Source organism: Kogia breviceps, chromosome 4 (genome assembly GCF_026419965.1).
Source record: "Kogia breviceps isolate mKogBre1 chromosome 4, mKogBre1 haplotype 1, whole genome shotgun sequence".
Taxonomy (NCBI): Eukaryota; Metazoa; Chordata; class Mammalia; order Artiodactyla; family Physeteridae; genus Kogia; species Kogia breviceps.
In genome coordinates this window covers 56,125,740-56,151,009 of record NC_081313.1, presented here as the reverse complement: position 1 = coordinate 56,151,009, position 25,270 = coordinate 56,125,740, and the positions used below count along the sequence as shown (strand labels likewise).

General features: G+C 47.1%; 1 protein-coding gene across 3 annotated transcripts in view; it reads right to left on the bottom strand.

The window, feature by feature from the left end:
• MAP1B (microtubule associated protein 1B) overlaps nt 1–25,270 on the bottom strand; it is a 234,430-nt gene that overhangs the window by 15,433 nt on the left and 193,727 nt on the right. For 2 of the 3 annotated variants that reach the window (XM_067031113.1, XM_059061754.2), the window contains 2 exons: nt 8,514–8,596; nt 5,911–6,051 (listed from right to left, as the gene is read on the bottom strand). In XM_067031113.1, the coding sequence (XP_066887214.1) occupies nt 5,911–6,051; nt 8,514–8,596 (224 nt within the window). Of the gene's footprint in view, nt 1–5,910; nt 6,052–8,513; nt 8,597–11,642; nt 12,170–25,270 lie in introns of those variants that run through there. The other variant, XM_067031114.1, reaches the window with a different exon arrangement.

Sequence of the window (25,270 nt, the reverse complement as noted above, 5' to 3'; positions counted from 1 at the left end):
ATGTCAGATGTTGGCTGGTAAATATCTCCTGGTAAGTGAACGGCCTCTGTCCTGACCACTCCTACCATTCCCTTCTCCCTCAGTTCCCTGCTCTGCTCCCCCGGCCCCAAGCACCTCCCCCTCAGACCTCGCCACCATCTGTTCTTGCCCAGCAGGGGATCTTCAGAGCTCCGCTCCACTTCTAAGACTAGTGGCCATCTGGATGATCAGTGCCTGTGTGGTTATGAAATACTCTGGATACAACCCCTGGGTACCTGCCATGCAAAAATGCCCTTTAAAAAGTAACAAACTATCACAGGGGATGGCTCGGTGAGTCATTTCACCACTGATATAAAACGTTTTCTTTTATTCCACTAGGCTGGGCAAAAAGGACTGATGACAGATTAAATGAATTTTGATATAGTGCACATGGTGTCCAGTTTTAGAATTGGGTAGGTAGAGAAGAAAAAAGTTTGGTGGGTTTTTTTTTTTTTTGCATCTTGGAGACAGGAAGTTAGTTATAGACTGCACATTACTACAAAAAATTACTGGTTCTGGCATCAGTTCACACTATGTAAAGCGTGAGTGGTTCATCCAGCAGATTCTCTGCAAATACAGACACTCTGAAACCAAGATGGTCAGAGCAGTTGGATAATTATGTGAGCAAGTAGCCAAAATTTGTCCCCCATTTGCTCTTGTTTGAATCCAAGGTGAGATATTCTACTCTATCACGACTCCTGTTCTTTTCAGGGCAAGCTGGGCATGAGTGGCTAAAATCAAATCTGGCTGAAAAATTTTCAACACATTGTTTAGTACAGCAGGATGGGAATGCAGAAGAGTTAACTGGGACCAAAACAGAGACTGTGACTTAATATATAAATGCTGTTTTCTTTCTCACTGCATATTATGGCCCTGTGCCTAGAAGGTAGTGAGGGAGAATCATGCCATAAACTCCAGTCGCCTTCCTTCAGTTAACGGCAAAGCTCATAAATCAGCTCAGGGTTTCCAGTGAAAAGAGCTCCGTGTCCTTAATGGTAAATGATGAGGGCAAAGCAAAGATTTCATTTGGCCCAGGCATCCCTGAGCCAGTGGGTCAAAACTCTTCCCTTCTAGTATTGGAGTGGTTTTCTCTGTCTCATAAAACCTCCTGGATACCAGCATTCTGAGGCTATTAGTATGAATGTTTAGAAGAGTTACAAAATCTGAATTTTCCAATGTTAGATTGCAGTAAAATAGCCATTTTTGTTTTGTTAGCCTATTTGTCCTACATTTTATGTGAAGGGTCACAAAACAGCAAAACAACAAGTCTTTCTTTGACTTTGCTGTTTTCCTCTGACTTGACGATCTTCTATAAAAGGGATAAGAATCAACTATTTCGGAAACCAAGAAAACTGATAAACAGCAAATGGTAGCCATCCATGGGGCAGTCTTTGCTCAAATTATTTGCTGACCAAAGCAAACATCAGCACCAACTATGGCTTCTTGTCCAATAATTAGCATAGACCCACATCACCATCACTATAGAACAGTTACAATTGTCTCAATCCTAATTTTCACACAGAGCACATGCAAACTATTCATGTTTTATAACACAATTTTGAGGAGAAATCCAGGATAACTCAAACTGCTGAGTCTTTAATAGTGAAATGTAAAAAATTCAGTTTAGTTCATTTTAATTTTTGAAATTCTACCCTGGGGTGTGGCAGGCAAAGGTGTGATCCAGCTGCGTGCAGGGGGTGTTCAGTCACTAGCTCTTTTTATGTGAAGTAGGTAATCATCAAGATCGAGGAGAAGGTAAAAGGACTTGAGGAATACCTCCTTACTTTCCATCTTTTCACCTCTACCCAGAGAGTTTCTATGAAACGAAGGAAATGACCCCCCAAAGGAAACAAAGCTGTGCAGAATTCTGAGGAAGTCAAGGGCCTTGAAAAACAGCAAAGAGGCTGGTGAATGGAAAACTATGACGTACAAGAGAAAGCAGAAAAGAAAGTCAGCACTGCCAGACGGGTTTTTTTTCACAGAGGGAAAATCCGGTTCCTTTGGAGAAGCAACAACGTACTGTGCATGAGACCAGAACACAGTCTCAGGCTGGAGAGAACCCGTCATGAAAGAGACAGATGGAAAGGGTCCGGGAGGGGGAGGAAGAACAAGTACTACGGCCTTGGAGCAGCACAGCAGAAACAAAGCCCCGATGTCCCCCCAGAACCGGCTTCCAGACCTGTGCCAGCACGTACACTGGAGAGAGAGGGCCTCAAGGGCAAAGACCAGGTCTCACAAGTGCCCGCTCAACCAAGGGAGAGGTAAGAGCAACGAGGAGCAGCCAACGTGAGCGATCACAAGGAGACCTGTGAGTAGGTCCTAGACTTGGAACCTGAGGCTTCCTCTAAGAGGGTTTGCAAATCATCACCATGATAAATGCTAGCTAGTAGAGCCCGTTATACTAAAAGCTCCTGAATAGGCGGAAACATGTCTTCTCTATCTCTGTTATCTTTGTTTCCCCAGTACATCATCAGGCTCAGTCGATGTTTGTTGAACCTCACTGAACTTGGCCAGTTCAATACGTGCTGTCCTCCTGAAGGGGACACTTGGGAAGTGACCAGAGCCCACTAATACTTCTCAAGCACACTGACTGCTACCCTCCCCTTGCTTCTTACAAAGACGGGTGGGTGACATGACCAGAAGGAATATTGTTTGGGGCAAAGATAGTCTTTTTTGTTAATTACCTTTTCTAATTAAATGCAGGCATACTGGAAGAGGAAGGAAGATATAGGAAATAAATGACTTTACAGCAGATAATATTAATGAAATAAGATTGCAATTTCTAAACCACAGCCTACTTACTAACTACATTTCCTTTTGTGGTTAGATTACTTGCTTGGCTAATGAGGAAATATAGCAGACAGTGTATCATCTGTGGGTTTTAGCAAGATGTTTAGCTGGATCTCTGCACAGTGTGACGGTAGAGTTGGGTGACGTGTAGCCAGCCATATAAATTGTGCTGCTCCATGTCAACCTGGAGTGAGGTCTACGATGGGCTCATTTATGTCCAGTTGGTATTGACTTGAATGAAAAAATGGTGAAGGCATGCTTATCAAATCTGTGGACAGCATGAAAACAGGAGGCCTAGGCATCGTGGGGTGGCAGAATTAAGATATTTAGGAAAGCTCTTGACATTGGGATGACGATGACCAAGTCAGCTCTAACAGAGGTATTCTAGAGGGATAAATGTAAAGTCCAGTAAGCCAGCTGGGAAAGCAGGATCGGGAGATGGGGCTTATCAACAATATCCATGGAAAAGACTCAGGGAGTTTAGTTGACAGGCCAGTGCATTTATCATAAAGCTAAAGAAGCTTAAATTTCAAGGCTCCTCAGTGGCCTAGTCCCCTCCCAAAGTCCGATACTTAATTGTGTGTTAATAATTTTGTTTTCTTTTTCTTAAAAGGAACCCCCCCCAAAACTATGTTAATTACAGAGCTCCTCAGAGCCTGCATCCCCTTCTTCACTGACGTTTAATTGTGGATGGTGATGGTCAAAAGTTAGTTTTAGATTTATTGAATAGAAAATTGTATTGAAAACTGTAGAAGTCACTGACTCTCACAATTCTAACCTGGTCAGTGACCCCTGGAGTATGGTGTCCAGTGTGAGTCGTAGCATTTTAGAGAAGCTGGACCAAAAACAAACTGAAATTGCTCGCTCCTTCTCCTTGGCCTTAACCTCTAAATGCTAGACCTGGGCCCCCTTCTCTTCTAACACAGTTCTCCCTCTAGATTACTTCATCTATTTTCTGATGTGCTGATGGCTTCCACATTAACGTCTCCAGCCCACTCTTAGTTCCCCTAGCTCTGGACTCCTGTATCTAATTGTCCGATAACGCCAAGGCACTGAAACATGGCCAAGACTGAGCTCCTGAGTTTCCCCCATCCCCACCCTACCCCAGTTTCCTGCCAATGGACAGTGACCAGAGAATGTAAGGAACTTTTAATATCTTGTTTCATGGAGAATACTGAGTAGAAGTGAAAATGATTAATCTGGAGGGGAAAAAAATTGGCAGCACTGGTGAAGGGTGTTAAGACACTGTCAGGTGGAAAAGGGATCACATTCCTTCCATGAAGATACGATGAGACAAATGAGGAAAAACTTTCTAACAGAGAGAATGAAAAATGTCCCCAGGAGATGGTGATTTCACCATCCTCAGATTTCAGGGAGGGATGGGTTAGCCAGATGACTGTTCTATCTGTAGGCTCTGGTTTTGTCGTTGACCTCCAATGACTCACAAAAGCTGAAGCTCAAAATGCACTGATATGGGGCTTCCCTGGTGGCGCAGTGGTTGAGAATCTGCCTGCTAATGCAGGGGACACGGGTTCGAGCCCTGGTCTAGGGAAGATCCCACATGCCGCCGAGCAGCTAGGCCCGTGAGCCACAACTACTGAGCCTGTGCGTCTGGAGCCTGTGCTCCGCAACGAGAGGCCGCGACAGTTGAGAGGCCCGCGCACCGTGATGAAGAGTGGCCCCCGCTTGCCACAACTAGAGAAAGCCCTCGCACAGAAACATAAATAGACCTGGGGACACAATCTTGCGTAAGATTCTGACATTACAGTGATCACACACCCATCTCGGCAGCAGGGAGAGTGAGAATTAAAGCTCTGGCTTGGGAATCTCAATGCAATCAAACAAGGTTGTGAGGGAGCCCTGGGCCCTTTCTCACTGTGGGGGGGAGCCTCGGCTATCTGCCTCGGGACCCAGATGACATCACAACTTCTGAAAGCTGGAGAAAAATGTTCCTTTTTATTCCTCCCCAGTGAGTGGAGAAACAGTGATGTCATCCGACCAGTCTTGCTACAAAAAGCCTCCAGGTGAACCTAATGAAGCCGGGCAGTTTATTTACAGCTCTTGCCAATGATGGAAAGTACACAGAGGCCTCTCTGTGACTCTCGGGGCCAAGGAAGATTAAATGCAGAAAGACAGATGGCCCTTCCCAACATCCAAGAGACTAAGACGCCGCCATCTCAGGAAGTTCTCAGGAAGATGGTTCTAAATAGATGTGGCAACTCTTCCCGTCAGCACGTCCCTCAACCTCTCCATGTAGGAGAAATCTGCTGTCAGCTACGGGCAGCCCCAAGCTGCTATGGTGACAGCCCTGAATTGTCGCTCTAACTAGGAGACACAGGCGCGTTATTTTGCAAAGAGAGGTTTCCTGGCCAGATAAATTCTCAAGCAGAAATAACCAAATTCAAATGTTTGATCTGATTTTTACCAAATACCACTAGTATCCTATAATTTTCAACACTTCACGTGTATCATCCTTGAATAAGATATATTCGTTAGAAATATTAATGATCAGGCTTCAGTCCGGCTACTTTAACCATCCTTCTCTTGGGGCATGGACATGTCCCATAGACACACCCCATTTTCCTACATGCCTCCCTTTCTTGGGCTATTCAAGCAGCCCAAGTTCAAACACTGGGGCCGGGCATTAAAAGTAAGAGAAATCAGAAATTATTTGACCAGGATAAGTAAGTACATGCACTGAGAGAGATCAGGGCAGTTAAATCCCACCCAAAATCCAAGAGATCTTTGGAGTATTCATTCAGCAAACAGGAAACCTGGGTTTTCGTCTGGACTCTGTCATTCCAAGTTTCTCCATCATCTCTGCCATCTGTAAAATGCTGACTGTTCCTACCCCCCTCCATCTGTATCTCGGGCACATTCAGAATGGTTCCAATTAATTATAGATGAGTGCTCTAAATTCCTCGGGTGATGAGCCACAGGACTGCAGGACACTGCACCACGCGGTTTCGCCTATTTCAAAGGAGTGCAACACCCCCCTCCCCTCCTCCTTCTATCTCCCACGAGCACTTTCAAAGATCAGCCTAAGGCTACAACAATAACCGAGCAACTGTAAAGCTTGGATACTCCCAGACAGGAGCCTACCTCTTGATCGGTGAAAATCTCTATGAAGTTCTGGAAGGAGAAAGAGCCGGACTGGAGAATGAGCTCTCCGGTATTTTCAAAGCACTGCCCCGTCAACACGAGCAGCTTGTGTCGGGCGGCGTCCGTGATCATTAAGCGCACCTGAAACAAAGCACGGGGTGCATGAGCCACGGGGGGCACTGGAATCCCACCTTCAGGGTCAGGCTGCTCCTTGGAGCTCTTGAAGTTTCTTACCAACAAGAATTATGCGTTCCCCGGTATCCACATTGCCCCTGGGGTGTTGGACAGAGCCAACGACTGGTCACCAGCCGCCCATGAATGCCATTTTCCAAATCTGGCTACCACCAAGACAGTAGTAGGAGTTAACTTTCTCCCATTCGTTTCCTTGTCTTTTTCAAAGCACTCTCCACAGCTGGCAATCATTTGTTGCACAGCTGTGCCTACTAGCAGCGTGCAGTCCGTGAGACATGAATATCTCACGGGCTGACTCACCAAGCACAGTCCAGGTCTCCCAACTGCTACCTCAGGAAACACAGGTTTCCAGCTAGGGGTCCCAAGTCAGCCCCTCCCACCCAGGACCCCTTTCCTGCCAAGCCATACACCGAACACACAGCTCCAAAAGCAGTCTCCAGTGGGACCAGCAAGGTGCCTAACGTTGAACTTGAACATAAACAAAAGGCTGCCCTGATTGGGAATCTTTTAAATAGAATTGTGAACGGTTTGCACGAAAGAACTCTCTGTTCTTTAAGTGGCAGGGAGCCAGCCTGTCCTTCAGCAGAAATACCACTCCAAGCACCAAGGTTATTCATTCTGAGCCCAACTCAGTTCAGCACAAAGTGACTGCCAGGCATCATGCTAGACACTAAGGGAGGGGTGCAAAGTAAACAAGACGTGACCCACTGTCGCCACGAACCCCAGAGTCCAGGGAAACGCACATGTGCCGAAGTAACTGTGCCAGCCCCATCTGCTCCACAGGCAGGCCTGGGTTCCTTAAAGAAATTCCTCATTTTTTCCTCCTCCATTTCTCACAGCTCTTCCAGGCAATCTGCCTGCACATATATTCAACCTCCAGCTTTTTTCAAGTTGTATCTACTTCCTGATTCTGATGGCCAAAGACAGATTGCTAGCCCATCACTTGCCTCACCTTGTACCTTCCTGGATTGTCAGAGAGGTCCTGCTGATCTGGAGCAGATGAAACGGGATCAGAACAGGCTATATAATGACAGCCACAAAGCGGGAACAAACCAAATGTCCGTCAGCTGATGAATAAATGAATAAAAGTGGTGTACCCGTACACTGGAATACTATTCTGTCATAAAAAGGAATAAGGTACTGATATGGGGCTACGGTGTAGATGACTCTGGAAAACACTATGTAAAGTGAAATAAGCCAGACACAAAAGGCCACATATCGTATGATTCCACTGTCTGAAATATGTGCTCAGAATAGGAAAATCCATAGAGGCAAAAAGTAGATTAATGGTTGCCAGTGGTTGAGGGAATGGGGGTGACTGCTAATGGGCTTGGGGTTTGGGGGGGTGACGGACACATTCAGGAATTAGATACTGATGATAGTTGCACAATACTGTGACTAGACTAAACCCCAATGAACTACATACTTTAAAAGGATGGATTTTATGGCGTGTGAATTATATCTCAATTTTTAAAAACAAGCTACAGTCACAGAGATGCTCAGCGTGGGAGAAGAGATGCTGTGGATAGTGCAGGCCCCTGGGCCTGTGGCTATTCTAACTAACATCCAAGAAGCTACTCAATCTCAAAGGTACCAAACTGCAGTAAAGACAGTGGGAAATGAAGGTGAAACAATTCGTCTAGCCTGGGTGAGCAGGGATTCTTGGCGTCAGCCTAGTTCCCATCTTACAGGAGGCTCTGAAATACCCACTCTCTCTGGCAACAATTTCATATGGTGGTAATAAAAATATTAATACTGAGAAAAGCCAACATATATGTTTTGGTTATCATATGCCATGCTCTGTTCTAAGCACTTGACACTTCTGGACACAAAATGAAACGTCAGTGCTATTATGTTCTCCATTTTATAGAGGTGGGATGAGACAAAGAGATGGTCAATAACTTGCCCAAGGCCACCAGGTAATAAGTGGCAGAACCCAAGCAGTCCCGGCAGCAGCGGCCGTGCTCCTGACAGCTGTGCCGTCCTGCCTTTCAACAGTGATAAGGGGGTGGGCAGGATGCTCTGCAGGAGGCTTGCATATGAGAAGCCATTATTCTCCAAATTTGGGTCATGGAGGTCTCAGCCGGAAGGCTTGCAGTCTACTTCCCCTGCTACCTCCCAGCCAGACTCCATCCCAGCAGCGCACCCTCCGGGTACACCCCACATTCCACACCCCCTTCCCCTCTACAAAATACTGCAGTTCTGGCCAGCGCCTTCCACTCTGTCCTTACTGAAAGGGGCAGTCTCGGGTGGTACTGATGCAGAGAACCAGCCGCTGACTAGGGGTACGGAAGCATCCGTGGACCCAGAGCCTGTCTCTCCCTTGTGCCCTCTCTTGCCACCTGCCCAGCCCCTCCTCATCAGCTGGGTCTCCGTCCACTGTGTGAGGCCCTGTGGAGCCAGATACTTACCTCAGTGCTGACTGCTTCATCTGAGGGGTTGATCAGGACCACTGTTTCTAAAACGTCACTTCTGTGATGAAGGATCTTTTGTCCTGCAGGCACAAAAACACAGACAAAAGAGGAGACCTATAGCTTTTCCGAATCAAAACCGCCCCGCCTGCTTCTGGGACAGCAGAGGCGCTGCCGCCCAGGGCTCCAGGATTCCCCGCTGTCCTGGGAAACACAATTGGTGCCACCAAACCAAACCAAAGATGGTCCGGGGCTCCACGGGCTCTCAGAACCCTCTAGTTGTCAGGGTTGATCGCCAGGCTGCCTCTGTGCGTTAAGGGCGGTTTTCATCTGAGACAGGGGGTGGATGCCAGTAAAACTCAGCAGGGCTCTCGACATTTCCTTTCTCATGGTAATTGAGGATGTTTCTCCGTATCAGCCTTTCTTCTGGTGAGAACGGCGCTGAGGTTAACTAGGAGCCTTACTATGAAATGAATGACATCCAGAAACCCCAGCTAACAATTAGCCCAACAACCAGAATGTCTGTCTGAGGCAGGCTTACAGTCTGCTGGGGTATTCATTCATTAATTCACTCGCTCATAGAAATGTGCAGAAACTGTGAGCAAATAAAGATGGGGGCACAACTCTCCCTCTGGAGAGGGTGGCCAAAAAAAAAAAAAAAAAAAAGACAAGCAAAGTGGATGGAGACCATGAAAGCAAGGGGACGTGAGGATGAAGGAGCCTGTCTGAGGAGGGCTGAAATTCTTCGGGGCTTCCGGCTCCACATCCCCGGCTCCCCGCACCTGAAAGGTTTTAGGAACTGCATGTGGCTGAAACCACCTCCAGCCAAGGTGGTCTGAGGCCTATGGATGACCTTCTACAAGCGCCTCCCTCCTCAGACAATGAGATGAAAGCGACCGAGGGGACGTATGGCCAGAGTGGGTGACAGAGCAGCAGAGAGGGGTCCCTCAGGCACACGGCTGGGAGACACGTGCTTGGAATGGTAGAAGAGGAAGAACAATGAAACTCTGGTGACAGGAGGAAAGGGAATAGAATCTGAGGGAGACAGACACCAAAGGAGAGTATACAAGAGAGGATGACCAGAAAGCAACTGCCTTCCAGGCGAACAGTTCTTCAAAAAGCTAAAACAGAATTTCTATATGGCCTAGCAATTCCACTTTAGGTGAACTGAAAGTAGGAGCTTGAAAAGAGACTTGTACGTCCATGTTCACTGCAGCATTATTCACAATAGCCAAAAGGTGGAGCCAACCCAAGTGTCCACGGGTGGATGACTGGAAAACAAATTATGGTCTATCCATGCGATGGAATATAATTCAGCCATAAGAAGGAATGAAGTTCTGATACATGCGTCAATATGAACCTTGACAACATGCCAAGTGAAACAGGCCAGACACTAAAGGACAAATAGCTGTATGATTCCATTTACGTGAACTATCTAGAGGAGGCTAATTCATAGAGTCAGGGAGCAGATTAGAGATTTACCAGAGGCTGCAGGGGGAGGGATTGGGGAAGTTACTGCGTAATGGGTACGAGTTTCTCTTTGGGGTGATGAAAAAGTTTTGGGAATAGCAGTGATGTTGCACAACACTGTGAATGTAATTAATGCCACTGAATTGTACATCTACTAATGGTGAAAATGGCAAATTTTGTTTTTTATATATATTTTACCAGAAACTTAAAAAAGATTACTAATGCAGTGTATCAAAACCGTTGAACAGCACACTGTAAAGGGGTGAATTATATGGTGTGTGAATTGAATCTCAATAAAGAGGTTAAGAAAAAAAGAAGGTGGCTTGAGTTAGGGCTTTTTCCCTTTATATCATCAAGGACCAGAAGTACTACAGAAACAGAATATGTTGAAATACTTACCACCATCACATTGACAAGCCCATTTTCCTCCATTGTCTTATCTTTGCTAACAGCTAATATTTACCAGTAAAGCCCACATTAGAAATGGAAGAAGCCCAAACTAAATAATGGTTTCAGGCACTGTTCCAAGCACCTCACAAGTACTAACTCATTTAGTCCACAGAAGAGCTCTATGACATAGGTACCATGCTTATCCCCTTTTACTCTTGAGGACAGTGAAGCCTATATAGAGGAGAACTAACTAGCCCCAAGTCACAGAACTAAGAAGTGGTCAAACTAGGACCTGCACCCAGGCTCCTGAGCCCTCCGCCTCACTGCTCCGCGGATGAGGGTTTGGAAAAACAGACACGGTGCAGACATCGAATGCCAAAGGGAGAGCTTGGGAAAAATCCAAAGGAATAAAATCAGAGATGTGCTTAAAGAAGAATTCAGAAAGCATTAGGAGAAGAATATTGGCAAAAAGAAGACAAAAAAAGCGAAGGTGACAGAACACCCACATAAAAGAGGGTAAAGTTAAGGGAAGGTATATGATGTTTTACTACAAATGCCTGAAAATGAAGAAACTCCAAAACAGAACAATGTCACATAGTTTGAACAGGTGAAGGACTAAGCCTCAAGAAAAATAATTCAAGTAAAGCCATGAGAAAGAACATTTGTTTACTGTGAACGCTCAAGTCTGTAACTTATTAGACATGGCTTTTTCGCTTAGTTGTTTTTGCTTTTGACAAGCATGTGCATTTCAAGCTAAAGCAAAACAACATCAAACGGAATAAGCAAATGATAAAATGACAATCAGCAAAACATAGAAAACCGTCCCTTTCCTAGGTCCTTCCATCAGTGGCCTCCTTGAAACAAAGACTTCAGTAGCTTCAGAGGTGCTTAAGTTGAGATAAAATTAAGCGAAAGCTTAAGACTAAGGAAAAGTGAGTGTTCATTTCCTTGATCGTACTTTTGATGTGACCCTTTTCGGCACCCGAAGCCTCAGGCAGCATAATGCCAAGGTAGGGCTGTGGTCATGGCTATACTCTGTAGGAACCCACAAAAGTAGATCCAGCGAGGTACATGGAAGCGGCTCCTTCCCCAGAGCTCCTTTCTTTCCTAAGTGATCTACACAATGCCCAGACCCTGCTAGCTGCACCCTCCCAAGTGCAAGTCCAAGCACAAAAGCCCAGCACCGCCTGAGCTTTTGCCCCAGCACCCCCCTCCCCGAGACACGCACTGAGGACCCTCCTGCCAAGCCCCCTGGAAGGGGGTTCTTACCATCCTCAAGAAGTTCCTTTCCTCTTTGGCTTCATCACTTGCAAACAACACAAATGCCATGTGACAGCTGCCGTTTACCTCTACTCCTTCCAAGTCAGTTTTTGGACCTGTTGGCTCAGGAATTCAACCATGGATGTTTTTTCTGCCCATCTTTGGAAATACGGACAGCAGTGACACAGACATGCACCGAGATGCCATGGCTGCTCCTTCAACAAAAGCCTTTTTACAGAATGGGATTTGAATGAAGAAGGGGATTTAAAGAGAGAGAGAGAGAGAGAGAGAGAGAAGCTTCAAGCTCTCATCACAGCCGACTGTTGGCCAGATTCTCGCCCCAGATGACCGACAACGTAAGCAGGGGCCGGGCCTTCCTGGCATCTGGCAAACCCAGGGCCTGCACGAGGGGCCCGGGCAAGCGATGCCCGCACCCCCACGTCCCAGTGGGGTGCCAGCTCTCCTGGCGGCAGGCGGCTCTGGGCTCGGGCTGCTGCCGACGCTCAAGAAGTTGCATATTTGGGGAATGTTTCACACTGGGAAACAGGCCAGGCATTCTGCAGGAGAGGCCACCACCCTCGCCTGCAGAGGTCTCATTCAGCTCCTTCAGAAAAGAAGTTCCCAGAAGAGAAAGACAACACAGTTGCAGCCTCTCTCTTTGCCATTATCGCCTGCATTCTCCAGAAACAGCTCACAGGGAAACCATTAGGCAGCCCAGATGAATAGTCAGGTCTCCTCAGCACTGGTCTGGGGGCACCAAAAGCAGGGGCTTGAGATGGACTGATTGTGTCACTTACTGCTGTGATAAGAAAAAAGTCTTTGAGGGCTTCCCCACGAAACTCAGGGTAATTGTGAAGGCTCAATCCTGGGCGGCAGGGAGGGCAGGGGGGGGACTGTTATGTGACAAAAAGGGGTCTGCTCCACCTTGGAATCAAAAGAGGAAGGCCTGGGGACCCCCTGAAGCAGCAGGGCCTCACACACAATGAGACTTTTGTCTGTGGGCTCCCAAAGGCTATGCTTAAAACTCAAATAAGCCTGTATTTTTCAGTTATTGTTGGACCCTTTTTTAATTACTGAAATTCTGACATATTAACTCAATCTACGTGTCTTGTAAGGTTGAGCTGTTTTAGTGGTTTACGTTTTACTGTATCCAGGTGACTCTGAAATCCCTGAAAGCAAAACGTCATTTTCTAGGTATGTACTTTTTAGGATGCTTATAGGGTCTTATCTCCACAGAATTAATATTCATCTAAAGACACACACACGCTCACACACAGGCTCTCTCCTGGTTTCAGGAGGGTCTGATCGTGGCTCAATTAAAAGACACGCACTGTTGAGGAACAGCCATAACCAAGCCCCATAACACTCAGAGCCTTCTCGCCGGCACACAGCTGGCCCTTCTCTCCCACGCACCTCTCACACGTCGGCCCCAGGACACAGCGGCCTAGGAGGCTGCAGCGTCTCTGCTGCCAGAGCAACACCGACAATGGTCTCAGCCCAGGCAGGCAGCCGCTTCATGAAAGCGCTGAGCGCAAAGGAGAGAGTGCTGGGCCCAAGTTGCAGGAGCGCTAAGAGACGGGAGAAAATCCTTGATGAAAAGAATACCTAGTAATGCTCAAACCTTTTCGACTGTCTTTAAGAGGATGATAACTGCATATCTTGGGGATGAAGATGTAATTTCCATTTCCATTAATGATCGTAATCCAGAACCTTATCCCTACAACTTGCTTTTCCTAAAAAATGAACTCTTGCAAGCATAATCAAGAAATGGATATGAAGAATAAAGATAGCTTCTGTATCCATTCAGTATCGAGCGGGGTGAGGAGGAGGGTCCTGAATCACTGATAGGGACAGACCAGTAACTGGGACGGGAGAAGAAGAGCCCTGCCCGCCAGCCCTGCCCTTTCCTCCTCCAGCTCCCGCCGCCGCCCTATCTTCACCCACAAGTCCTCCAGCCCCTGGCCCTGGTGAAAATCAGAGTGGACTCTTTTTGGAAAAGGAATTTGATATAATGATTTAGCACTACAAGAAGGTCCAATGTGAAGAAGCAGAAATCTTAGGGTTAAAGAAGATTCTAGAGTTAGAAAGGGAAATGCGTGGGGTAAAGAAGGACTGTGATTATTTAACTAAAGGTAAGGTTTGGTAGATCAAGAAAAGCCCACAAGCACAGAAGCACTTGAGGTTAAAGTCTGTTTTCCTCAGAGGGAAGGGAGGGAGGGAGGAAAGAGAAAATGACAGCAATGAGAGCTCTCCAACTCTACCTCTTCTCCAAAGTGGATTCTCAAAGAGGAAACCACTCACCTCCAACCCCGACGTGCAGAAAACACCCCCCAGGGTAAAATTTAGCAAAATGGATGAAAGCAAGAAGCGAACGGTACTCAGTGCAGGAACTAAAACTTCATTACCAACTGGTCTTCCAGCAGCTTCTTTCATAGCAGCTTTTTATTAGGAGTAATGTCCAGGCCTCCCTTCTGCAGGAATCCATGTAAAGATGTCAAGCAATGGGCGAAGTGATGGGAGACGTTTGAAGAGAAAGGGAGCTGGTACGTGGGGACGGGGGACACCTGAATCTGTCAGGTTTTCTGGTGAGTCTGCCTTTCTTCCAGCGCCCTCACAGAAGCCCCTCCACCCCTCTCGCCCAAGGCCAGGGCATAGAGCAGGCCCGAGGCCCAGGCTGGCGGGAACGTGGCTCCCAAACGCCTTCTCCCAGGGAGGGACGGAAGAGCAAGTCAGGAAGCTACGCAGCAGCACACGGGCCCGCTCCCAAGAGCCTGGGTTCCTGCTCCCACCCCATCATCGCTAAGCAAGAAAAACAGAGAGACAGAGAAAAGGCAGTGGTCGTGGGTCACTGGTAACAGCACTTCTGCGAGGCCACAACACGCGGATGTCTCTTCCAGGGGCTCCCGCGGGAGGGCTCAAGGGAGGATCCAGGAGGAGGGCCGAGGAGCCCACAGAACAGAAGCCTCCCCTGCTTCCCTGGAATAAGAAACACCTCCGACAGAGGGAGAAAGTGACCACGAGGAGAGCTAGACAGCTCAGTCCCTCGCCCCTGCCCCTGAGGCGCCCTTAAAACACAAAAGTGCTGGGAGACTCGGTATCTCCTGATTCCACGGTCCCCAAAGACCAACAGTGTCAGTGCAGACCACAGGACACCAGCTGTCAGGGAGATGACACAGATCGCATCCCCAGGGCAGTAAAACTCCTAATGCTAGAGGGAGTTTGATTCCCCAGGGGCTCTCACACATCAGAATCAACTCTTTTCTCTTTCTCATCTGTCTGTTCTTGCAGCTTTCAGCCTGGGGCTGGGAAGAGGATGTTCTTTCTAGGCAGGGTATCCAGAGGCAAGGGGGAACAAGGGGGGAAAGACAGCAGAAGCATATGACCCAACCCTGCGAGCTGGTTTTCAGGTCACACAGGTGTGAGAGCACCTTTCTGTGTGCTTCCCGCTATCCCACCTGGATCAAAAAATACCTAAAATAGGCAAACGCTTGGAAGTGAGAGCATCCAACTCTTTGATCACCAGAGAGCCCATCACAAGAACACAGCAGTAAACCCTTCTGCCTGTAGACGGCTTCAGAGTTCCCAAAGCACTTTGTCCTCTGGGTAGTGGTGCCCCATTTAATCCTCATAACATTCCTGTGATAGTGGTGGGAGCAAATATTCTTTTCCCCTCTTCATGGACCAAATATCTGAGGTCTAATGACTTGCCCAAGGCCTCACAGACAGTACAGGACAGCAGGACTAGGACCCATGTCACACGCCAGGCAGCCACTCAGGGCCAAGGCTGTGACGCTATCCTTTTCTCCCTCTTTTCCTGATCCACCTCGTCCAAAATAAAGGTTTTCAAGTTGTGATGCCAAGAGTCTCCTTTGTAAGCAGTAAACATGCAGCCTGGGTCAGCCACTGGTCAGCCAATGCCTGCCCACTCACTCACTCACCCTTCCAGTGGCCACACTGGCCTCCCACACACCCCGAGGCCAATTCCCTCTTTGTTTCTGCTGCACAATCGGAGCCCAGTTGTCTCCCGCCTTCCCCCTGAAATTCCTGGAAATGGTGTTTTTTTTTCTGTTGGAAATACATTTTTTCTGTTTCTGCATTTGTTTCAACCCCGATGTACGTTCCTGAGTGTCGTGTCACTCCCCAAATTTTCAGTGTTTGTTTTTTTTAAGAGAATAAGGACTCAAATTCCATTATAAACAAGTTCAGGAGACTTCACAAATAATTTCTTAAATTTAAATAAGTTGATCATTGCTTGGGAGTTTTTTCCAAAAACTTAGTTATCTTTTGCATTACAGAGAATTTAGTTATAACGGAATTTGAGCCTATACCTATTTTTCTTTACATTTTCTGGACTGAACGATCTCTCTTTTTTGTTGTCATTTGGTTTGGTTTTTCATGTATCTGCTGGTCCTTCCACCCCATCATTCTCTTGGGTTCTCTGCCATCTTCTGCTTTATGTTTCCCTGACCTTTAGATGCCCAGAGAAGCAAACAACTCAAATTGCCCAGATTTCCGAGGCTCCCTCGTACCAAGCACGTTCGTTCACCGCACAAAGGTGCAGGCACCCTTGTTCCTGGGGGCAGGGGAGCCTCCTTTTGCATTTCCTTCCCATCCTGTTCTAGCTGCTCACACTAGGAGCACAGCTCGTGAGGCAATGGGACGCCAGGGACAAAAGGTCTGATTCCTTTTGCGGGGTTCTCGCAGTGCACCGTTTTTCTAAATCCTCTCTCTTCGCGGTTTTCTCCTACCCAATCCTGCCCTCCTAGGTAAACTTCTTCCCTTTCCCCACTCCCTTTTCTAAGGGTCTCAAGGCAGAGTTATGAGAAGCCAAGCTATCAAGGGGTAGAAGTGGAAGAGAGTGGAAGAAAGCCGTGTGTTTCCTTTATCTTTCCCCCTGTTTTATGCTCTGGCTGAAAGAAGTAGAAATAAATCTCAGAGATGGTGTTGATGAAAGTCTGGCTCCCTGGAGAGCATCTACAGGGAAACAGTAGCACCCAATGTTGGCACCAGCTGAGGGTGATAAGATAACCTGAAGGTTGTTTCTTCAAAATGTACAGATGCTACAGATTTAAAAAAAAAAAAAAAAAAAAAAAGGCACACCTAGTGAAGGGCGATGTATTAACCTGTCAGGGCCGCCAACTCCAGAGATCAACATCTAGCTAGCTAGCACTTTACCATTTGCAAAGCACCTTCCTCTGTGCTCACCCATTTAAACCTTGATGAAGGTGTTCCAAGTCTATCAACCCGGTCCTCTGGGCTACAGCGAGGTGGGAGGTTTGAGTGCCCTGTTCTCAACAAAACCTGCTGCAGACAAAGAAAAATACGTATATGCTTCTCATGCATAAGACAGGAGTCCCTTCTGCCTCAGAGATGCAAGGAGTCGAGCAGGCCAAGGAGAGAACCTCCTGCCCATGAGCCTTGAGAAGGACTTGCCAGCCCTGTGGAAGAAGACTTTCCTCATCCTATAGAATGGGGGGACCTGAAGGAGCCCTGGCGACATTGCACCCCACTCTTCTCCCTCTACAGGAGAGAAAGCCGAGCCTCAGAGGTGCAGCTTGCCTATCATAGGTGACTGTTGTATTTGTACAGCCGCCAAAGGCAACTCCTATGCATACTGTAGACAGCTCTATCTGGGGGTAGGTGCTAAAATACTAATAACAGTATCTTTCATTGTTATGCACTTGGTGGCTTATAAAATCTTTTCTACTTTGCATGTTATCTCAGAGCATCACAAAGATCAACTGTTATAATTATTCCTTTTTTACGGATGGGGAAATTGAAGCCGATGAAGTAGGTTGTCTAATAAGAGTTAGCTGTCTTATCCAGCAACACAGGGATAAAATAAGCTGTTGAACTAGGTTTGGTGTTTTTGTTGTTTTTTTTGCGGTATGCGGGCCTCTCACTGCTGTGGCCTCTCCCGTTGCGGAGCACAGGCTCCGGACGCGCAGGCTCAGCGGCCGTGGCTCACGGGCCCAGCCGCTCCGCGGCATGTGGGATCTTCCCGGACCGGGGCACGAACCCGCGCCCCCTGCATCGGCAGGCGTACTCGCAACCACTGAGCCACCAGGGCAGCCTTGAACTAGGTTTTAAATCTAGCCCGTCTGAATCCTGATCCCCACTCTTGTCACTGCCTCCCAACACTTCCCAGATTGTTTTAGGAGTTTACAAGGTCTGAAACCTTATTTTTTAAAAAATAAGGTTTATCTGAGATACATTTCTCTTAGTATGTTATAGAATACTCCCAGAATTGGGGACCTAGGTTTGGAAATTCTTTTTGTATTGAGGGATACCTGCCATGTTCCAGGTACCCTTCCAAGTATTAGGTTAAACCATAAGGTTGCCAATATTAGCTACTTTTTAACTCAAAAATGACACTTTCGGGCTTCCCTGGTGGCGCAGTGGTTGAGAATCCGCCTGCCGATGCAGGAGACACGGGTTCGTGCCCTGGTCCGGGAAGATCCCACATGCCGCGGAGCGGCTGGGCCCGTGAGCCATGGCCGCTGAGCCTGTGCGTCCGGAGCCTGTGCTCCGCAAAAAAAAAAAAAAAAAAAAAAAAATGACACTTTCCTATGGTTCAACAATTAGATCTCACTTTCTTGAGATCAGAGTAGGTTTTCGGAGAATGTTTTTTAATCTTACTGGTCTTTTCTTGCCTTTGTAAGAGATGTTATATCCCCTGTTTATTAAGACAATGTGAATTACTTAGAGAACACACCTTTCTAAAGTTTAATTTGGGCAAATTAGTGCTACCTTCATAAACTAGCATTGAGATTAAAGCACCAATGGGATGCTATACCTACCCTGAAGGGAAGATAGTTTCATGGGGAGACCTGGAATTTTGACGGTGTCTAATTTGGGAAACGTAAGTCAGAAGTAGTGTCTGACACACAGCAGGGAGCTCAATCAATATTTGATAAAGGAATGAATAATAAAAATGGCTAAGATACACTGAACACCTGCCCTGGGTCAGGCACTGACCTAAGTTATTTATGCGCAGTTATCGCATTTAATCTGCACATGAACCCTATGAGGAAGTCATTACTCCCATTTTACAGATGAGAAAAATGAGGCACAGGGTGGTTAAGCAATAGCCCAAGGGAATATTAATGAAGGATGGAAACCTGGGTGGTTAGTGTCCAGAGCCCAGGCTCTTAGCCAAAAAAGTCATTTTAAACGGGAGGAGGGAAGACAGAAGACAGTGAGTTCGATCTGGGGCACGCTGAGTTTGAGGTCTCTCCCGTGGGAGAGCCAGGTGGCCCTGTCCAATAGGCAGGCAGAAACGTGGATCTGATGCTAAGGCCATAGGTTGGGCCATAAGCACAGATCAGGGAGGCATCAGCATATTTTAAGTGATGCTCTTGGAGAAAGAGCCTTTTGCTGAGAACAGTGTTGGGAAATGCCACTATTTAAAGGGTGGGCAAAGGCAGGAAAGAGCTGGTGAAAGTGATGGAGGAGAAAACTCGAGAGAAGTGATGGTGCCACTGACTTCTCTGCTTACCTTCAGCCCCAGCCCCTGACATGACCTATAACTACAGTGCTGTTCTGATTTGCAAACTTAAACCACCTCCACATAGAGGAGAGCCGAGGCAGAATATTGCAAATACATTAAATAATCCAGTAATAACTGATACCACCTTTACAAATTCAACCCAAAGCATACGCACTTTGACCTACATATCCACTGCCGTGATACTATGCTTCGCCCGTGGGCATGGCTCTATTTTCTGTCTGGGAGACATCTGCCCAGTGGAGGGAAAAGACTGTAGGTTGGCAGTTCTCAGGGTGTAATATTCCCCACAGTCACCTGAGAGACTTATTAAAATGCAGATTTGCATGGCCCACCCTCAGGCAGTCTGATTCAGGAGGCTTGGGTGGGGCCTGGGGCTCTGCAGTTCTGCAGTCTCAATTCTGATGGTTCTGTGGTCCCTTCTTTGAGAAACAAGACTGTGTAGATGCTGAATATGCTACTGATCAAAAACGGCATAAGTGACCTTATTTTAAATCATCCTCACATGGATTTTATGCATTACTACCCTAAGGTCTGAACAGACTCTAGAATTATTTCCCTTGGGAGCCAATGTGATCGTTAAAGGCTCAAACGACTTTTCCCAGTAAGTATCGATTCTCAGAATCATTTGACAGTTTTATCTGGCATTTAATTTGCCATCAAACTTCTGCCATTGATCAAATCCAGGGAAACGGTTGACCTTTCACCCTCATCTGTTACTGTTCAGAACCAAATCATCACACGATTCAACCTCAAAGCCAGCTGCCTTAAAAACAAAAATCAAATCAGTCCTTTTGGTATTGGCTATTGAAAAGAAAACAGAAAAAGAAAAATAGCTGACAGAACATATATCACACGTACTAACTAATAATGACTAATCCCCTGGTAGCTCTTAGCCATACACCAGGGAGAAACAGCAGGAGTTGAATTTTCCCCGGTAACGTCCCGAGGGGGCAACGCTACCCAAAGTAGTAGGGTCAGGCTGGGGCACAGCAAACAGCGTGGTGATCTGCCAGGAAGGGACTTCTTGAGGTCAAGATCCTGACCTGGAAGTATGAGGCTCAAGGGACCTGAGATCTGGCCTTAGCTGAAGTGGTGCCTCCACTGCCATCATCTGTAGTAAGTAATGAGAAGGTGGATACACAGTCAGATGCTATGAGTAAATCTGGTCATATCTTTTAAAGTACCTGGCATAAAGCCTTAGCCCAACCCAAGGGAGCTGTAATTTTGTTGTTTGTATCAGTTCTGTTTATTTATACACTGCCTCATTCAGAAGGGGGGGCGGAAATGGCTGCTCCGCCCAGCATCTGTGTATTTCTCCTTTACATGTGCCTGTGTTGTCCCGTCCTGGCTTGGTGTCTGGGCTGCCCAGAGAAGTACACCCAATTCTGATTGACCTGGGTCTTCCCTCTCCTCGGGCTGAAGGGTGATGCTCAGCACACCAGGGCCAGAGCCGTGATTCCTCTTTGCTTTCCTGTGCTTTGCCCTCAGTTATGTGCCCTGTCTGCTGACCCAGGATGTGAAGTTTCACTTACAGCCCGGTCCTCAGCTTCTCTGACCCAGACGCTCTGCTCACATCTCACTGATTCCGGAGCACACTCCTTCCATTTGTAAAGGACTTTTCTTTAGAAAACTCGTGGCTCCTAGCCAGTCTTTCATGATTTCTGCTGCACCTCGATCCCTTGCCGTGCTCTGACAAATGGCCCCAGCAGACTGACATCTTTGCTCACATGTTTTCCTCCTTAGTTTGCTCCTTTTCTTATGCTTTTTAAAAAATATTTATTTGGTTGCACTGGGTCTTAGTTGCGGCAGGCGGGCTCCTTAGTTGTGGCTTGTGAACTCTTAGTTGCAACATGCATGCGGGATCTAGTTCCCCGACCAGGGATCAAACCCAGGCCCCCTGCATTGCGAGTGTGTAGTCTTAACCACTGCGTCACCAGGGAAGTCCCCTCCTTTTCTTATTCTAAGTGAAGGAGAGGTAAGTCCCCCACCACGGCTACTCCCATGTTATCCTCTCTACTCTGTGTGTGTTGTTCCAACAGGCAGCAGCAGGAGAAGGATGTCAGGAGTTGTTTGTGTTCATATTTTTCACCAATGCACTGAATTTTGCCTCTGGTCATTCAGCCACCCTCTTACGATTCCTTAAAGAATTAACATAGGGGGCTTCCCTGGTGGCGCAGTGGTTGAGAGTCCACCTGCCGATGCAGGGGACATGGGTTCGTGCCCCGGTCCGGGAAGATCCCACATGCCACGGAGCGGCTGGGCCCGTGAGCCGTGGCCGCTGAGCCTGCGCGTCTAGAGCTTGTGCTCCGCAACGGGAGAGGCCGCAACAGTGAGAGGCCCGCGTACCCCCCACCCCCAAAAAAAGAATTAACATAGGGCATCATTAGGAAGATTCCATATTGATTTTCTATTCGTCTACAAGGTCTTCACAAGGTCACCATCAGTGGGGTACCACCATATGTCGCCAAACCACACCTGACCTTCTGCGGGAGATTGTAGCTGAATGACTATATCTGCAGACTTAGGAAAATTTAATGTAGGAAACACAGACTAAATTCAGGGCCATATAATTAATTCATATTTACTTAGCAGAGATTGGTTTTTGACATGATTCAATCAAATCTGGCTAAGGGGTATTTTTCAAGGCAGTGTTAAGTGTATTCTGCACCAACAGAGGTAGCTCTCCTGAAAAAAAGTCCAAACCCTGTGAGGCAAAGTGATTCTAACAGATAGTCAGTCAAGCAAACTCTACCCTCTTCAATCATCTTTTAAGAAAGACTGAAATTCCAGTTTAGAATAAGTTCAAAGAGGAAGGTAGGTAAATTGGGGACTTTGGGAAAACTTGCTTTTAAGAGAATCTCCAGATTTTAATTTTGGTGAGAAGTAACAGGTTCTCATAAGAAAATTAGCATGCATAAAATCACTTTCTACATTCCTATCTTGTATTATTCTTCATTGGTTAATTTTTATGTATTTATACACATGGAATATATGCACTTTCCATGTGTATGCTAAGCAAAGTTCTTAGAATGCATTACTCTTTGTCCTTTCACAGATAAAAGAGTGGAAGTTGAGAGTATGTTTTGTCCCAAGTAAAAAATGCTGACAGGTAAGCCGGCTCTGGAGAACAGACAGAATCAGGCTCCCCAGAGCGTCCTCTGCTGGAGCCCTGGGGTATAACTGAAAGACAGAACATCAAATTCTGCTCCAGAAAACAACACACTGAACACCTGCCCATTTATTTTGGAGTAGAGGCTGTCACTGGAGAAGCTAGAAAGGTGAGCCGGGTACACGAAGGTTGTAGCAGGTACCACTGACTCGATTTTGTGAGGTTGGAGCACAGGTCAGAGCCTGGAGTGTGCTGGTCACGACCAGGGGCTGCACAAGTGCACTAGAAGGTTCCTGGCTCCTCCCAATCCAGGTTTTGGAATCTTCAGTACGAGGTTCTCCTATACAGAGAACCAAGTACCAGAGGGTTTACTGCAGCCCAGACAGTTATTCTGCAAATCACACTGAAGAAAAGAGACCACGGTTCATCCTGCCTCCAGGCAAATCCAATACCATCCTCCCTTTAAAGCCTTAACTTTTTTCCGTGAAGAGGTTCCAGGACCTGCTGGATGTCTTCCCTCTTTCAGAGAAACGCTTCTGGATCAGGGTCTGGATGTGGTTCTGGAGGCAACTTCCTAACTGAAATTGGACCAGAATACCAGCCCCAGACAAAGAGGATGCTCTTTCTCTCACAACTTTAGGCTTCACAAAAGGAATCTGCCCTCAGACAACCAGGACTTGGGGGTAAATGGGCCAGAAGAGGATTTCTGTATATAAAATAGAGGCCTCCCCACAATGGCACTTGACTATGTATCCAGTATCTTTTGTGCAGTGTGGCTAAATGTTTAATCCTGGGACAAAAAGCCTTATAAGAAGTTTAAAACATCTGAAAAAGATGCTTAAATTGATGCCACTTTTTTCTTACAACTCTTAAAGGATATAATCTGATGCTTTGATGTGTTTTCTATACTGTTCCAGAAAATATCTACATTGTCTTGCTATCAGATCAATCAAATCATTATGAAATGTCCTAAATGTCTCATGTCTCCAAAACTGCTTTAAAAAATAAATTACATCTTTTTTTTTTGGCAGTACGCGGGCCTCTCACTGTTCTGGACTCTCCAGTTGCGGAGCACAGGCTCCGGACGCGCAGGCTCAGCGGCCATGGCTCACCGGCCCAGCCGCTCCGCGGCATGTGGGATCTTCCCGGACCGGGGCACGAACCCGTGTCCCCTGCATCGGCAGGCGGATTCTCAACCACTGCGCCACCAGGGAAGCCCGAAATTACATCTTTTTTTAATGATTAAAAAATTAAGGGTTATTGAGGTAAAGACAAGACGTTCACTTATCAATACTACAACCCTTGGGATTTTGATATCACTGATGAAAAAAATATATTTCTCTTCCCTAGCCCATTTTTTTCCAATATAAAATGTGTGTGCACTCTGATAAGCTTCATTAGAAAAACCATTATTTTAATATGTTGGTCTGTTTTTACTTGATTCAAAGAATGACAGTCATCCAAGGGTATCTAATGGGACACTAGTGTTACATGGTTTGACATGTTAAAAACAAGTTACTAGGCTTCCCTGGTGGCGCAGTGGTTGAGAGTCCGCCTGCCGGTGCAGGGGACACGGGTTCGTGCCGCGGTCCGGGAAGATCCCACATGCCGCAGAGCACCTAGGCCCGTGCGCCATGGCCGCTGAGCCTGCGCGTCCGGAGCCTGTGCTCCGCAACAGGAGAGGCCACAACAGTGAGAGGCCCGCGTACCGCAAAAAAAAAAAAAAAAACAAGTTACTGAGAGAGTCTTTCCTATTAATGGATAATTACTTAAGTGGGCTCAGTTGCATGCCCTCCTCAGTTCTGCATTTCTGGCTTGGCCAGAAAAGTCGCAGAGAGAGAACCAGCTCACGCTTTCTTAGTAACATTTACTGGAAGCTGTGAGAACTATTCTGGAGTTTCATCTTGCTACCTCTATATTCACTCCATTGTTTAAAAAAATCCAACTAACAAAGTTCGGACTAGGAAACCAGACCCTTCTGCTTACTTATTCTCCATAAGGTTGCGTGGGAGAGGGAGGTGCTCACAGAGCAGAATGCTAAGCCATTCTGTAAATCCACATCCCCCCTTTCCCTTTGTTCCTCCTCCCTTTTCTGTAGCGTCTACATTTGGGCATTTCTGCGCTGCCTCTTTGGTTTCAAAGCTTTCCAATGGAGCGTTTCCAGTGGAAAAAATAAAGGAAATATAGCAATTAGCATGCATTATGTGACCGTGCTAAGCCAGCACACTCACAAACACGTCTGTCTGACAGGCACGTCGGCCCTGTTTTGTCTTGTTTCCTGCCCGGTTCACAGCCTGCCATTTGCCAACCAGAGATGCCCGCCCCATCCCCTCCTCCACTCCCAGCTTTCCCAGCCACTGCACAGCCCAGCCAGCCTAACTGGCTCGGAGTATTTAATGAGTTTCTAATTCAGTTTTGGCTCTGGAAGCCGGCCAGCTGCTGGTGCCTGGGGCTTCTATTTCTCCTTCCACGTTATCAGAGGAGAGTCCCAGAGACAAATTGTGGCACTGCTGGACTTTCAAGGCCTCACGTTATCACAAGGGCTCGCTGGCTGCGGACAACAAAGGAGCTAAAGGCAGTCACCCACCCCAGAGAGCCGAGGGGAAGATGAGGGAGACACCTCTGGGTGCCTGGAAGCGATTTCCAGGGAGTGAATACTGCTCTGTTATCACTGGGCCCTAGTCCGGCAGGTGAGAGCAAAGAACCAGACCACACTGAATGCTCTTTGGGCCCAAACCACATGCTTTTTACACACAGGTGTCCATCATACAGCAGGACCCTGGAATACCCTCCACCACAATTCCAGTGGTCGGTTCTCTCCTCTCAGGCACGGGAAATGGGTCCCCGAGCTGCCCTTGCCCCCTGGACCCTCATGTGGATCGCGAAACAGCAGCACTGCTCAGAGGCGAGGCTCTGTGTGAGCCACAGAAGCCACGGGGCTCTGGGAGGAAATGCTGAGAAGACGTTCTGAGGCTTAAAGTGCTGGGACACACCTCACAGATCATGCAGTTTTTACAT